Source organism: Thalassophryne amazonica, chromosome 4, assembly GCF_902500255.1.
Source record: "Thalassophryne amazonica chromosome 4, fThaAma1.1, whole genome shotgun sequence".
In the NCBI taxonomy this organism is placed as follows: Eukaryota; Metazoa; Chordata; class Actinopteri; order Batrachoidiformes; family Batrachoididae; genus Thalassophryne; species Thalassophryne amazonica.
The window spans coordinates 91,750,806-91,766,729 of NC_047106.1; the positions used below are offsets into that span (position 1 = coordinate 91,750,806).

Sequence of the window (15,924 nt, forward strand, 5' to 3'; positions counted from 1 at the left end):
GGCGAAATTGGGGCTTGAAAAGTGTAAAGAATAATAATAAACAGCGCAACGATAATAGGGTCCTCATAGGATGACTTCACCGTCACTCGGGTCCTAATAAATCCCTGGACCCAATGTTTTTCCTCTTCCTTTATCCCAAATATGTACTCATTCACCAATGTTCATTAACATGGATTTGCCATTTGTAGATGTAAAAATGTTGAGAGAAGCCCAAGCAAGTAATTTTCTATTTAAAACACTGTAATTCAGGTCTGTATCATTATTGAAAGTGGTGGCCAAAGCAGATGGTCAACCGACTGAGCCCGATGTGCTTAAGGTTTTTTTTAATAATCAAATCAATCAAATCATAGTCAATAATCAAAGAAAAAAATATATTAATTGAGGGACTTTTCACTTACCACTGTTGCCCATGTGGTCAGAGGTGGGTAAGTTTATACCTCACCATGTGCAGTGCCTTGGAGTGATTTATATTGTGATTTGATGCAATATCAATTTATTGAATTGAATTTTTTTGGCCCATGCAGGCTTCATGAAAAATTGGCTCCCCAGTTTTGCAGACATTAATCAAATCAAGGAAGATGTTGGTCACTGCTTAGGCACATTTAACAAATGTGCTTAAAAAACAAAAACAAATGTGTTTTACTTACTTGCATCAACCCAAAATTTATTGTCTTCTTTGATGGCCTATACTGAACAGTCTAACAAAGTTTGATGAAAAGCAGCTTTGAGTAATCTTGGTAGTTCAGTTTTGGCTGAGCTAACATTGTCATCTGTCATGTGATATCACAATCAGGTATTTATTCTTAATCTTGTCTTGTTCTTTCATTAGATTCCATCGAGTGCATATCCTGCCCTCAAGACTTCTGGTCAAACAAATATGGAACAAGTTGCATTCCTAAGCAGGTGGAGTTCCTGACCTATGATTCTTTGGGTCTAGTGCTCAATGTCATGGCTCTGGTCGGGGCTTTTCTCACTTTAAGTGTATTTGCAGTCTTTTTCTATCTGTTTGTGGATTTTGGGCAGTCCATAGATGCATGGAGTGGCGTCCCCAGGGTACAGTCTGTAGTATGTCTGCCTGTCGATGAGTCCCTCTTTCTCCAGGTTTGGAGGTAGCTAATGATTTTCTTCTTATAGCCGCTCGTGGGGTCTCTCTTCAGACGTTCGTATGTACTGGAGTCACACCAGACCACATCTGCCAACTCTTGGAGATCTGTCTTAACACCACGTATTTCCTGTTTAGGGGGAATTACTACAGGCAGATCCATGGTTGTGCGATTGGGTCTCCAGTATCCCTCATTGTGGCCAATCTGTACATGGAGCGAGTGGAGAAGACAGCCTTGACATCTTTCACGGACATCTCTCCCAGTCACTGGTTCAGATATGTCGATGACACATGGGTTAAAATCAAGCAACAGGAGGTTGAGGACTTTACAGAACACATCAACTCTGTGAATTCCAATATCAAGTTCACATGTGAGGATGCCAGAAACAACCATTTAGCCTTCTTGGACTGTGATGTTACGATTGGAGAGAACAGGCAGCTCCAGACAGGGGTTTACAGAAACCCCACTCACACTGACCAATATCTGCTCTTTGGCTCAAACCACCCCCTTGAACACAAGCTTGGGGTGATCAGGACTCTTCAACACAGAGCCCTACAGGTGCCCACAACTGCAGAGGGAAGGGCTAAAGAACAACAACTTGTACAGAAAGCCCTCACAGTATGTGGGTACCCACAATGGTCCCTGGACAAAGTGCAGAAGTCCCAGAAAACAAAGAGACCAGATAGACAGGAGACGGAGACAAGAAGAAGAGGAGTGTCTCTCCCTTATTTAGCAGGAGTAGGGGAAAAACTACAGAGGATCTTCAGACAGCACAGAATCCCAGTTTACTTTAAACCGGTTAACACCTTGAGACAGAAATTAGTTCACCCTAAGGACAGGATCCCTAGTTACAAACAGAGCAATGTAGTGTATTCTATCAGATGTCAGGAAAACTGTAATGAACACTACATAGGTGAGACTAAGCAACCTTTACACAAAAGGCTATACCAGCACTGCAGAGAGGGCGCAAATGGACCTCTCTGCGGTTCATCTCCACCTGAAAGACACTAACCACACGTTTGAGGACAAGAAAGTTAAAATCTTAGCCAGAGAGAAGAAATGGTTTGAGAGAGGTGTCAAGGAAGCATTCTATGTGAAACAGTTGAAACCCAGCCTTAAGCGGGGAGGGGGTCTGAGCAGTGGTGTAGTCTACATTTTTGAAGTGGGTAGACTGTGTTTTTTGCCCGTCATCAACCTTGTGCATTGCGCCCCGGTTATTAACATTTTTAACACCATAACAACAAATAGATCTATACTTTCCATCTGATCATTTATATTCTATATTTGCCACTATAAATGTGAGAAATGTGTCAGAATGTAAGTAAGTAATTTGCACCAATTGCAAAATACAGTATACAGCAGTAAATCTAAAAGAGTGATTAAAAAAATACAAAGATCAAATACATTTATTTTTTGGCATCTGAAAACCTAATTTAACAAATAAATTTAATCAGGTCATAAACCAGGAATAAACAATGTTTAAATCCAGACAAAAGTATCATATGCAAGCTACTGTGCATTGTTTAACAGTAAATAAGACAACTTTAAGTCACAGTCACTCAAAAAAAAAAAGGTGACTGTGACTCCTTGTTATTAAGAAAGAAAAGTTCTCTTAACAATAATAAGAAGCAGATTGTTGCCTCCCAACTAAGTATATTGCAAGAGTTCACTTTTCCTCCCTCTATTTAGTATTGGATATGAGCCTGTACTGTCAAATTCAGCAGCTGCAAGATTCACCCTTCATATAATCCGCATGGCCCCACGTTGTTTGTGGACAGTTTAGACGCATAAACATAAAAAAAAAAGCAGAACACACCGGTCTACATGAGCATGCACTGGCTGCAGAGCCTCACGCCTCCTACCACAATCTCTGTTGAAATTGACAGTCCATCATCAGGTCCAGACGGGGGACTGGAACCTGTAGACTTTGTGGTCCATAAGGAAACCTACCCAGTATAAACAAGCTAGTATTAGTATACGTTAAGTTCCATTAAAACAGCAGCTAGGCTGAAGGACAGAAGCCGGGACAGAAGCTAGCTCCCAGAAAATTCACATACAATGAAAATATGGTAGATGCTTTACTTTGCAGAAACCTTTTCAACCCATGACAAAAACATTGTAGGCCAAATCAGTGGCACAAAAGTATAGTATGAAGACAACCAACTAACTAACTAAGACAACCATGCAACTACTGGGGGTATGTCACTTACCAATTCCAGTCATTTTAAAACTACACTATCCAACAGCCAACGGGACTCAAGCTCAAGAGACATCTGTAGATTACCGGCAAAACTCTATTATTTTTTAAAAAGCTGTTTCATTTTATATTTTAACAATAATGAACGGATCATTAAAAATGTCCACGAATCAAAGTCAAAAGACATTTGCACAAGTAGAAGCTCTCCACTTATTGTGCTCAAATTCATATTTTAGAAATGACTCCGTCCTGATAACAACATTAAAGGCAATTACATATCCATCCATCCATCCATCTTCTACCGCTTAGTCCAATTAAGGGTCATGGGGGGCTGGAGCCTATCCCAGCAGTCATAAGGCGTGAGGCGGGGTACACCCAGGACAGGACGCCAGTCTGTCGCAGGGCCGGCAATTACATATTTTGTCAAAATTACAAGTTGAAATGAGCATTAAAAAAATTCATCAAGAGGTTTATGTCACAGAAATCCTACTTTACAATCACTGCAGTCATTGTTAAATTATTTTCTGTTGCATTTATAATAAACATTTGTATTTATTTACAGTGTCTGTTTTTCTAGTTGAAATGAGATATAAATAATCTACCAGACTTAAAAAAAGTACAAATTTCCATGTTATTTTGTCTAAAAATAAATGTCCGAGGTTCCTTATGTTAAACAAGAAATTATCTAATCTGAAATAACAGGTGGTTTTAATTTACAGATGAAAAGGTTTCTAAAGAACCATTTATTGATTTATTTAGCTATTTTAATTACAAGTGTTTTAAACTTTTTTTTAACAGTAATCAGAAATTCTGAGGTAACAAACAACAACAAAAAAACATTTCCAAGGATTTTTCTTCATAAAACTGCTCCATAAATGAGCAGTCCTGTGACACGTTTGTTTTGTACAGATCAGTGGTTTATTTCTACACCGATCCATTTTGTACAGATCAGTGGTTTCTGCCATAGGCATATATATGAATAGACCCTGCATTGGCTGCTGTGGCACAAGAAATGCGGCCGCCATCTTTGAAGGGGCGTCCTACCAATTAGTCCTATTGTAAACAAAACAAGTCCACAAAGTCACAGAAGATACCTGCCCACTGTGCAGCCTATTTTTGTTCACATAGGCGGACTATTGGAAGCAGGGATGAGGGCATTGCTTTTCACAAGTAAGATTGAACATTATTATTGTATTTTGTGAATAGAATATTACTTACTGTACCACTAGCGAGATGCCGGACGGCTAACTATAGTTTAGTGCCGGAGGCTAACTGAGACATAACAGCTGTATTACAACTGCCAAAAGAATGCTCCTGTCGAAATAAAATAAATATTACTGGTATAACAATGATCAGCTAATTTTACACAGGTGGCAGAGACTGCATTATTCACATGTAGCTGATTATTTCACTTTAAAACAGTATAGGCTACCTCTCGTGTCTCAAACCCACCCACTTACATCCTTAAAAAATCCTGACAACAGAATATCTGATTGTACAGTAGTTTGCAAAACAAGCTTACTCAGTTATCAGCAGCTTTGGTTCATTATCTGTAGATATGCATGAAAATAGGAGTTTTGTTGAAGAAAGTAGGAGGAAGTAAATAAGTAAACATTTACAGTGTTTTTTTGTAGGCTCTCCAAAATTGGCCATTTTTGTTTTGAAGGTTTCCCAAAGACAAAGATGTCCGGAGGAAATGGGAAGTAGCAGTGCACTGCAAATGATTCTTCTGTGCTGTGCAGTGAACACTTTAAGAATGATGATTTCGACAGGACAGGTCAGATTGTCTGACTGTGGGATGGTGTTATTCCATCCATCTTCAGCTTCCCGGTTTACCTCCAAAGAGTAGGTGTCGGCTTTAGTGTTAAAAATGTGCTCTCTCTCTCTCTCTCTCTCTGTCTCTCTGTATATATAGATATATGTGTGTGTGTGTGTGTGTGTGTGGTGTCTGTGTGTTTGTCTGTCTGTCTATCTTCATTGCATGTGAATTTGAATGATTTGTCTATAATACTAAATACATTTCCCACTTTCGGACAATGCTGAATGGGTTGTCTGAGAAATGTTGGCACTCTTACTATAAATGGTCTAAGTATTTCATTCTGGAGTGTGAGGTCTACATTTTCTTTTTTTTTTATTTGAGTAGAAAACAAAGTAAGCATTACAGAAATGTTACTGAGTGTATATATAGTCAATTGAATTCATATCACAATTTACTTCAATATTCTGAAATGCAAAAAATTAAGCCAATGCACCCTATAGGTATATCAGAATATATTACTTTTAAGCCCACTATAAATATTAAAATTACATTCACTGAACCATGTGCCCTGCCTCATGGCTACATGCATAACGTTTGAAACAAACAACAACAAAAAACAAATCGTGAAAATCCATTTTGTATACAGCGAGTTATGATTGATTAAACGCACTGACACTTCATTGCGCCTGTCAAATAGATGACACTGAGCGGAGCGGGTGCCCCTTCCAAGATGGCTGCCCTACGGCTCGCCAGCACCAGTAGGAAGCAGCGGTCAATGCGTGGTCTACTCTTATATATGCCTATGGTTTCTGCCACTAGTCTTCCGTGTTTTGGCCCGACGCGTCGTTCCTATTGGACAATGCAAAGGTACGTCACGGCTCAGAAAGTTGGATTGGCTTGAACTTTGTCTACGTCAGCCTGCCGACAAGCGGCAATGCGCGCTCCCGTCACCATCTAAAAAGCAACGCGTCTCATTGAAAATAATGCTTTTAGACCGTTTTTTGATGCGTCTGACGTATTCAGTGTGAAAAGGCCCATTAGCTTAGTGAACAAATAAAAAACTAGCTGTCGTAGGCTAGCCCACTTACCAGAAATGCAGACAGCGCCAGGTTTATCTCCTCCACTCAGGGTGCAAACTTCATGAATCGGCCCCTGAAGCAGCAGGTTGACGTTTTGGAAAAAAAAAATCTAAAACCAAGGCCTGTTTTTTTTTCATTTTTTCGGGTAATAATCACCATCGATACTTCCAGCATTCTTCTTGGTTTGTGTGTGGCTTTCGTGCTGATCAGCTGGAGCCCCACCCCATCTCTCTATGAGGCAATTAAAGCTCTTATCTAGCAGAGCGAGCGGGGGTGGGACATACGGTGCACTCTGCAGTGATGGATGCCTGATGGCTTTCTTTTAAAGGGAGAAAATAAAATTACAGTCAATAAGCACTTATTTTATTTACACCGTCACGTTCCCCGGGGCAATTTGAAGTGGGTAGACGGAAATTCCCGGTAATTTTAGGTGAGTAGACGGCGTCTACCTGCGTTCCAAGTAGACTACACCACTGGGTCTGAGACACGCTTTGTCCCCTGTTTAAAATGGGGTACTCAGGTCAAAGCAGTTTCAGTCTTTTGTTCATAGTAATGAGTCATTTACATCATCAGGAGAGTCATCAAGGGAGCCATCAGGAGAGGCTTCCGTCCCATCATTAGGAGGGACAGCTGCCCTGTCATTAGCACAATAGGTGCTAATTAGAACTATTGTTTAGTCACTAGTCTATAGCAGTCGGCCTCTCGGTAGGAGGGGTCTGGTTAGGTTTAAAAAACTCCAGCTTTTGTTGGCTTCTGTTTATTCTTCCTCTGCAAGAGTCAAAACAGAAGTCAGACTAACAGAGCAAGAATTTTAGCTGAGGAAGCTTCTGCGATTTGAAGCGACATGTCCTTGTGTCAAGCAACCCAGTCCAGTCGAAGATTCAAAGCTTCTCTACTATAAATCATCAGTGAAATATTTGGGGGGCATGTTATTGAGTGGCGATGGCCTGCACAAAGACCCATCCAAGGTGAATGTGATTCTAGAGCACCAACACCACAACATGTGAGTCACCTACATGCTTATCTTGGACTTTTTAACTCGATACTCATCTTCAACATGCTTTTCTGGGTTCGGGTCACGGGGGCAACAGCTCCTGCAGGGGAGCCCCAGACTTCCCTTTCCCAACGACATTGACCACCTCTGACTGGGGAATCCCGAGGTGTTCCCAGGCCAGTGTGGATGTATAATCTCTCCACCTAGTCCTAGGTCTTCCCCAGGGTCTCCTCCCAGATGGACATGCCTGGAACATCTCTCTAAGGAGGTGTCCACAAGGCATTCTTACCAGATGCCCGAACCACATCAGCTGGCTCCTTTCAATGCGAAGTAGCAGCGACTCTACTCCGAGCTGCCCACGGATGACCGAACTTCTCACCCTGTCTCTAAGGGAGACACCAGCCACCCTCCTGAGGAAGCCCATTTCAGCCTCTTGTACCCACGATCTAGTTGTTTCAGTCATGACCCAACCCTCATGACCATAGGTGACAGTAGGACCGAAAGATTCACCAATAGATTGAGAGCTTCACCTTTTGGCCCAGCTCCCTTTTCGTCACAACAGTATGGTAGAGCGATTGCAATACAGCCCCTGCTGCACCGATTCTCCCACCAATCTCATGCTCCATTGTCCCCTCATTTGTGAACAAGACCCCGAGGTACTTGAACTCCTTCACTTGGAGCAAGGCCGGATTCCCTACCCAGAGTAGGCAATTCATCATTTCCTGCTGAGAACCATGGCCTCAGATTTATAGGTGCTGATCCTCATCCCAGCCGCTTCACACTCGGCTGCAAACCAATCCAGTGAGTGTTGGATTCACCGGGCCGATGAAGCCAACAGGACCACATCATCTGCAAAATGCAGTGATGAACCCTGAGAACACAAACTGGAAACCCCTCTCCCCCTGACTATGCCTCGATATTCTGTCCATGAAGATCACAAACAGGTTGGTGACAAGGCACAGCCCTGGCAGGAGCCACCTCCACTGGAACGAGTCCACGTACTACGAGCACCCGAACATAGCTCTTGCTTTGCAGTACAGAGACTGGTGGCCCTGAGAAGGGACCCCTTCACTCCATACTCTCGCAGCACCTCTCACAGTATCTCCCGGGGTACCCAATCATACGCCTTCTCCAAGTCCACAAAATGCATCTAGACTGTGTGGGCATACTCCCAGGCAACCTCCAGGATCCTTGTGAGAGCTGGTTGGTGGAAAATTCATACAGAACCTGTCTTCAATGCTCAAACCCCTTCACCATCTACTGTGCCATGACAAAGCCTGGAACTGGACAGAGAAATGTGGGCTAGCATTCACTCAAACAAAATAACATTGCTGGATTTGGACACTGTGACACATGTTGACCACAAAATTGCCCAGCCTCCATGTAATGCTTAGCCCCTACAGGTTAGGAGCACTTGTTTCAGGCATAATACCTGGCAGCAAGGAGCACCCAAATTGCATTTGCTTCTCGCATACTCATAAAGCAGAAAGCAATTATGCTCAAACTGAACAGAGGCTCTGGGAATAGTGTCTGTTGTCAGAAAATTACACCAATACCAATTTGTAAGGAGGATTATCCTTCTAACTGATCACGCCCACATCACGACTCTATCTCTGGGCCCCATACTGTTATTCCATCATTATCAGCAAGCAGGATGCAAAGAAGAGCCTTGTTGCTATCCGCTGACATGTACAACATCAAGTACCCAAATCAGAACTCCATGCAAACACAGATGGTCTCTCCAGGTTACCCTGACCTCTGGACACGAGAAAGGGAAACAAACAGACCTTTTCTACCTCAGACAAGTAGAAAAGGCTCCAATCACCTCTGCCCAGGTGAAATGGCACAAGAAATGACCTGGTTTTTGTCAAAACTACTGGATGTTTTATGAAAGGAGAAGAGGGGATTCTCCTGAGTTAAAACCTTACATCAGAAAAAACGAGTGACTCTCTGTCCAGGCAGGATATCTTCTTTGGGGACACAGAGTGAGGCATTCCACCATTCTTGACAAAAAGATTGCATGCAGGTCACTGTGAAATGTGAACATGAAGGAGCTAGCCAGGATTTAATTTTGGTGGCCTTGGATTTGACATGCAAATTGAAGAGAGCTGTGACAACATGCCCTACATGCAAAAAAAAAAAAAAAAAAAAAAAAAGTGCATTCCACAACCATCCCTCGTACTCCATGGGAATGGCCAGAGGACCTGTGGCAGCGCTATTCATGTTGACTTCACTGGTCCCTTTTGAAAACTGGTAGCATAGTTTCTGGTAGCATAGCACAGAGGCATACAGCAGTGAACAGGTGTATTCATGAGAGCTACTACTGCAGAGAAAACTATAGAGAAATGAAATGTGCTCTGATTTGTATATTTTTCTATTAACTCTATCTGCTATGACTTCATATAAATTCTTAGTACCATTTCTTGATTATTGAATGGTGTTCACTTACTATGCTTTACAGATTGTGAATGTGAAATTTCCAGTTTAAAGAAGTTATTTTTATTGGCAGTTTTGTTTTTCCTTGTTAACATGAAAAGCTTAATGGCCATCATAATAGTGCATAACTGACAACTGGCAATCGACTCTGGAGTGGAACTCACATGGTAAATTCAAAAGATATAATAATTTGTATAATTTGAGAGAACATGGACACTTCAGGGGCCAATCAGCTTTCAGCTAAGGCCAGTGCCAGTCTTGCTCCACCACTGCATCTGCCCCTGATTCAATGTAAGAATGAAAAAACTACAAAGAACAAATAAAGACATGACCTTGATCCTTCTGGTGAAAGGTTAACTTTTGTCTCCATTGATTATGTTGATTTAACAGTAATGGCTTTGTTTGTAGATGACAACCTTTCAAGCCACGGTGATGAAGTGGCATTTTAAAGTACTACAATGTCACATTGATATCTGATTTCAATTTTCAATTCATTTTCATTTATATAGGGCCAAATCACAACAAGGTTGCCTCAAGGCACGTCACACAAGTAAGGTCTAACCTTATCAACCCCTAGAGGAACAGTGGTAAAGAAAAACTCCCTCTGAGGAAGAAACATCAAGCAGACCAGACTCAAAGGGTGACCCTCTGCTTGGGCCATGCTACAGACATATTACAAAACAATTCACAAAACGAACATACAGGAAATGTTGCCGGTGCACAGGAGAGCTTCCGGAACAGACACCACACTCATCTCTGGATGGAGCTGCACCTCAAACAGAAAGAAAAGAAAAAAGCAGAATCAAGCATCAGTAAGACAACAAATACAGTGTAATTTGTCAGCATTAAGCAACAAGAAAAACAGAAGAATACTAAGGTGATCGCTGGCCACTAGCCCTAAGCTTCACTAAAAGACCCAGAAATTAGATAAAGTTGAGGATGCGGCACACTCCGTTTCGTAATAAAATTAATTAAAAGAGAAAAAAGCATAGAAACATACTATGCCAGTATGTTAGCCATACAAAAGGGAAAATAAGTGTATCTTAAGTTTGGACTTGAAAATCTCTACAGAATCTGACTGTTTTATTGATTCCACAGAACAGGGGCACAATAAGAGAAAGCTCTGTGACCTGCAGACTTTTTATTCACCCTAGGGACACAAAGTAGTCCTGCACCTTGAGAACACAAAGCCGGGGCCCTGTACGTAGAGTTTAATTAGGTCAGCTAGGTAGGGAGGTGTCAGTCTGTGAACAATTTTATAGGCTCGTAGCAGAACCTTAAAATCTGATCTCACTGGGACAGGAAGCCAGTGAAGAGAGGCCAAAATGGGTATAATGTGGTCAAACTTTCTGCTTCGTATCAAAAGTCTGGCAGCAGCATTTTGAACCAATTGGAGACAACTAATGCTGGACTGCCGTAAACCAGAAAATAGAACATTGCAGTAGTCCAATCTAGAAGAGACAAACACATGAATCAGGGTCTCAGCATCAGCCATAGACAAGATAGGACGAATCTTTGCTATATTTCGCAGGTGGAAGAAAGCACTCCTTGTAATATCTCTAAATCAGATCTATCTGATGCATCCAACATTTTCATCAGTTCTTTATTTGTGATATGAGGTACTGGTGGACCTGTAGAACAAATGGTTTTAAATTCCTAGGTGTTAATCAGCCAAATCAACATCATTAACATGTATGGGTTGTGACCGTGTCAAGTATTCCGGTCAAAGTTCACAGTGACCCACATTAGTAAACAAACCCATGTTACGTGTGTGTTAAATTAAGTTAAATTGGCAAATTGCCCAAAAATATGCAGGCTAAATCACCAAGGTGTGACAGGGCCTTTAGGCTCCAGTGATTGAGTGATTGATGATGCATTGAATGACTCACGTGTCCTGATAACAGTGTCATATTTTCAAAGTAAATCATGCTGCATAAGTAAAGAGAAATTAAATAGAATATGAAGTTGTTTGCCTGTCTAATTTGGCTCAAAATATTACTTTTCAGTGCACCCTTTTTAAAACAACAAAATAGAACTTCAGTGTGGAACGACATTCCCACATTACACAAACCCATGCACAGGTGTTTCGACAAGAGACCATTTTCCTCACCACTGAGATACTGCCAAGACAACGATGACAAGTCTAACTCTAATTGGTTGAATTTATTGTTTGCCCACAAAACTCCCCTGAATAATATAAAGAGTTAACCCAGCCCATTTGTGCTCTGTGGCCTTGCCTGTGCTCAGATTTCAGGACTTGCACTTTGTGCTACAGACTGTGCACCATAATGAGTGGTGATTTATGGAGACTCTGATAAAGTGCACTCCTTGCATCACAAAGGAACAACAGTTACTGTACTGAAGTCCCCAGCACAGGGTGTAAGTCCAAAGGACTTTAAACACAGTGTGCAAACAGTCCAAAGTCAAACACAGAGAATCAATCAGTCAGGCAAACATTTCCATGAGGACTAATCTCAGGCAAATCAGAGATATAAGCCAAACATTAGAGTTCAGAGGGTCAATCTAGATGGCTGTGGTATTCAAACAGCTAGAAAAAGGCAGTTTCTACAGAGAGGCAATGATTCAACTTATGGTTTATTCAATCACTCCAAGCAGCTACCTAAACCTACTTCCAGGCACTTTGTATATGCTACTCTGGAACCACCCCTAAATCCGAACAGTCCAACAGTCAACCCCACTGAGGTCCTTAGTTTGGGTCTCATTAACATAAGATCACTGCCCTCAAAATCATTGTTGATTAATGATCTAATTATGGATCATCACTTAGATATGATTGGGTTATGTGAAACCTCGGTTAAACCTACAATTATCTCTCCAATGTGCTGCAGTGAGTGAGCATGCGCATGGCGTGCACATGGACAGGCTGCTCCCAAGTTGAAATGGACCATCTGATCAGAACACGCAGCAGGCAAACTCACTGTCACGTCACCCATGCGAGCTCTGTTCCACATGATGCGCTGTCCTGCGGTGTGTCGTGCACAAGACACGTGCGTGGCTGGTTGGAGACGCACCAGCAGATGTGGACATGAATGAGACTAGTGAACTGCTTCTCATTCATGTCATTTCATGACTGTATGTCTGTGACCATGGGTCATTTACAGAGGAACAGATGGATCTCATTTGTATTGCTTGCTTGATAAATGCAGTGTTTTTATATGGTGTGTGATTTTAATTTATTTTGTAATGCTTCCATGCATACATGTCAACCTATACAGATTGTCCGTAAATTATATGGATTTTTCCGAGTTTCATTGTCATACGGACGTACAAATAAAGTCTTATGGATATTCAGGGTTTGGTCTGCAGCGGCTCTGTAATCAGCTGATTCTGCAACGTGACTCCACTTTGATGCGTGAACCAAATGAAGCAATGCTTTGATCCACTAGCTCATTGGTTCTTTGATTCGCTGCTCTTCAGAAACAGCAAGTCCTCTTCTTAACTCCTTTCAAAGCCATTAAAATATCGTGAGTCACTTTTGTGTTGATTAAAATCACTAACTGGGACTCTTGCCTTGTTGTAGTCAAGTAGCGAGAATCATCCTCCATTCCATTGTCTGCTGAGACAGAGTCCGGTCGGAAATAATAACTTCAAAACGAATTTCCGCTTTAAATAAAATTGTATTACAGACACGAAACTACAATTGACTAAAACGTTTTTTTCTTCCCAAATTGAAACATCCTGCATTCTTTATGAATCTGATGCTGATGTGAAGCACAGTGATCTCAAATGTATGGAAAGACATTCATGTCAATACTGTCTGAAAGGAAATGCTTCTGACAAAAACTACAGATTTAGTTTATTCCTATTTATGTCCAGAGATCAAGGATCCACCATGAAGAGTTTATTATGTCCAAAGTTTAAGGACCAGTGACCAATTTAATATTATTTACTTTATTCAATTTATTTTTCATGATTTATATTATTATTTCATTAGTGACAGACAGTTCTTGTTTCTGTAAAAAATAACTAAATTCGACACATTCAGTTCAATAAAATTCAGCTTGACGCATGAATACTAGATCACTATTGTTTGAAATTCAACTGTGGAGGAAATACTAATGATCCTGACTTTAATGTCATTGCGGCAACTCATAATTTGTGGACAAAAATGCAGTTATGTGACACTGCTATGCGGTTGTGTGTACTGTAATAAAACTGATTTTGGTGCAATTTGGAGGTTATAAGGATTTTGTGTTGATTTTATGGATTTTCTCACTTGGTTATACAGGTGGACCCTCAAAGGGGTTGACATGTATGTCCATGTCCTTCCTGATATGAGGCAGATTTCCGCAGCTTTCAAAGAACAGCTCCGTCGCTCAGTCTCTGACTAGCAATTAAAGCTTTTGGATGGTGTGAGTTTGCGTCCAGTGGGTCGTATGTTGTTGTTTTTTCCACATAAGTGGCACGATGTGGTCCCACAAGTACCGGCTGGTGTTTATATTTCCTCCACATAAGTGGCACGATGTGCCGCAGCTGGCACTGTGTGTTCCTGCCTGAAAGACACCGCCGCATGCATGAACTCTCGCACTGGGTTCGTGCATGCCTGCCCATCAGCACGATGTTTCATGATGTGCTATTTTCAAACTGTTTTGTGCTGTTTAGCCGTTTTTGTCCAAATGGTGTCCAAACTTCAAACTATGTGTGAAGGGGCCCCAAGACACCGTGCTGCTCAAATTAAGGATAAAATCGAATATTTTGTACAGTGGACAGCTGACAGCATTGTTTAATATGGCTCACAGAACACACTGTGTCAAACTTTGTTTTAATTTTGTACTTTTTTATATGGAACAGACAGGCAAATTAAGGTTTTTTTTTCAGCCCTGTCAGTTTTAGTAATATGAGATTTGGTCTTTACCATAGACTCCATATATACTGGACAACATTCCACGACATCACTCAGATTTCCTTATGAACAGGTTTGAAGTTTCAATGGGGTGACTCAATATGTCTTTCAATGCATGACTGTCAAACTCCCAATTAACCTAAGAATAGGTAAACAGGGGGAGTGCCAACCCAGTCTCACTTTTTTTTTCGTGCTCCCATCAAAAAATGATTAAAATTTTCATGATGGGTTTTTTAAAGTTACTATTACTAACCCTACTCCTTTCCCAAACCCTAACCATCATCCCCCAGGCCCCCCCCCCCACCCCCACTTCATCACTTTTAATTTTGTGCAGCCGTCACGGAATGTATTAGAATTATTATTCGAATTAACATTTGCACTTTTCGTGACAATATCATGAACCAATAGTTAATATATATTTTGTGCTGCTGAATCACAACATGCCGTGAGACTGGGTTGGTAGTACAGGAAAGGCGAGCTTGACCTAGGTAGGATGACTAACACCTATATAATATATACCAAGTAAGCTAAGGCCAATAAGCTTGATAACCTGGTATGGTTAAAGAACACATTTTTGTTGGCTAGCCATGTCTCAAATAACTTGGGTGTGTTTTAAAAACTGTGAGTGGCACAATGTCTCAATAAACATGGTGCTATCAGTGTAGCTAACATTACCTCTCTGAACCCTGCCAATTAGTGCTCACAGAGGTATTATACCAATTAAGTAATACTACATTATCACACACAGAAAAAATACTGGTGCCTTTACTTCTTACATGGATGTTAACACAAAAATGCAAAGGAAGCCATATTGTCTCATACCTCTTGCCTGCATGAATCAACCAGTGGTTGTGAACTTACTTTGGCAAATTAGGCGGTACTCACAACATCCAATCCAGCTGCACTTCCTTTAATAAGATGCAAGTCAGAGAAAGTTACATGCTTTATATAACTTATAACATTTCCTGCTTTCATTCGATTTGGAAACATCTGGCAGTATGTTTGCACTTTCTTTACTTCTTTACATTCTCCATGTACTCTCCTTTTCTTTCACTTCTTTCTAGATTGACATCTCCAGTCCCACTTTCTGCCAACATGTGCACTCTTCAAAACAACTTTGAGCCAAGCTTCATTGCCGAAGGTGACTACGTTATTGGTGGCATCTTCCCTTTGCATTATGACCAGGAGATGCCAAACCTGACTTCACTCACCGACCTACAGATTTCAAGTGCAGCAGGTAAGTTTGATGGAACAGCAGTGAAATCAGAGTGTGACTGTTTGATTGATTTTATCCATTTGAAACATATCTGATATTGTGTCACAAGCCTTATAGTGTTGCTTTTAGTTATATTTTCTTGATTTTTTAGGCTGTGTTTGAGACCTGGGTTAAAGCAAAGAATTAAGCAAAGACATACAGCTCTGACAAATATTATAAAAATAAAATGAGACTTGTGGTCAATGCAGTACACTTTCTTCATTATGTCACCCTGTC

General features: G+C 41.1%; 1 protein-coding gene across 1 annotated transcript in view; it reads left to right on the plus strand.

Annotated features, from left to right (window-relative positions):
• The window catches only part of LOC117508976 (extracellular calcium-sensing receptor-like), a 71,251-nt gene that overhangs the window by 21,348 nt on the left and 33,979 nt on the right, over positions 1-15,924 (plus strand). Inside the window, exons 7-8 of the mRNA XM_034168802.1 lie at positions 830-1,004; positions 15,497-15,669. Coding sequence (XP_034024693.1) covers positions 830-1,004; positions 15,497-15,669 — 348 coding nt within the window. The remainder of the gene's footprint in view (positions 1-829; positions 1,005-15,496; positions 15,670-15,924) is intronic.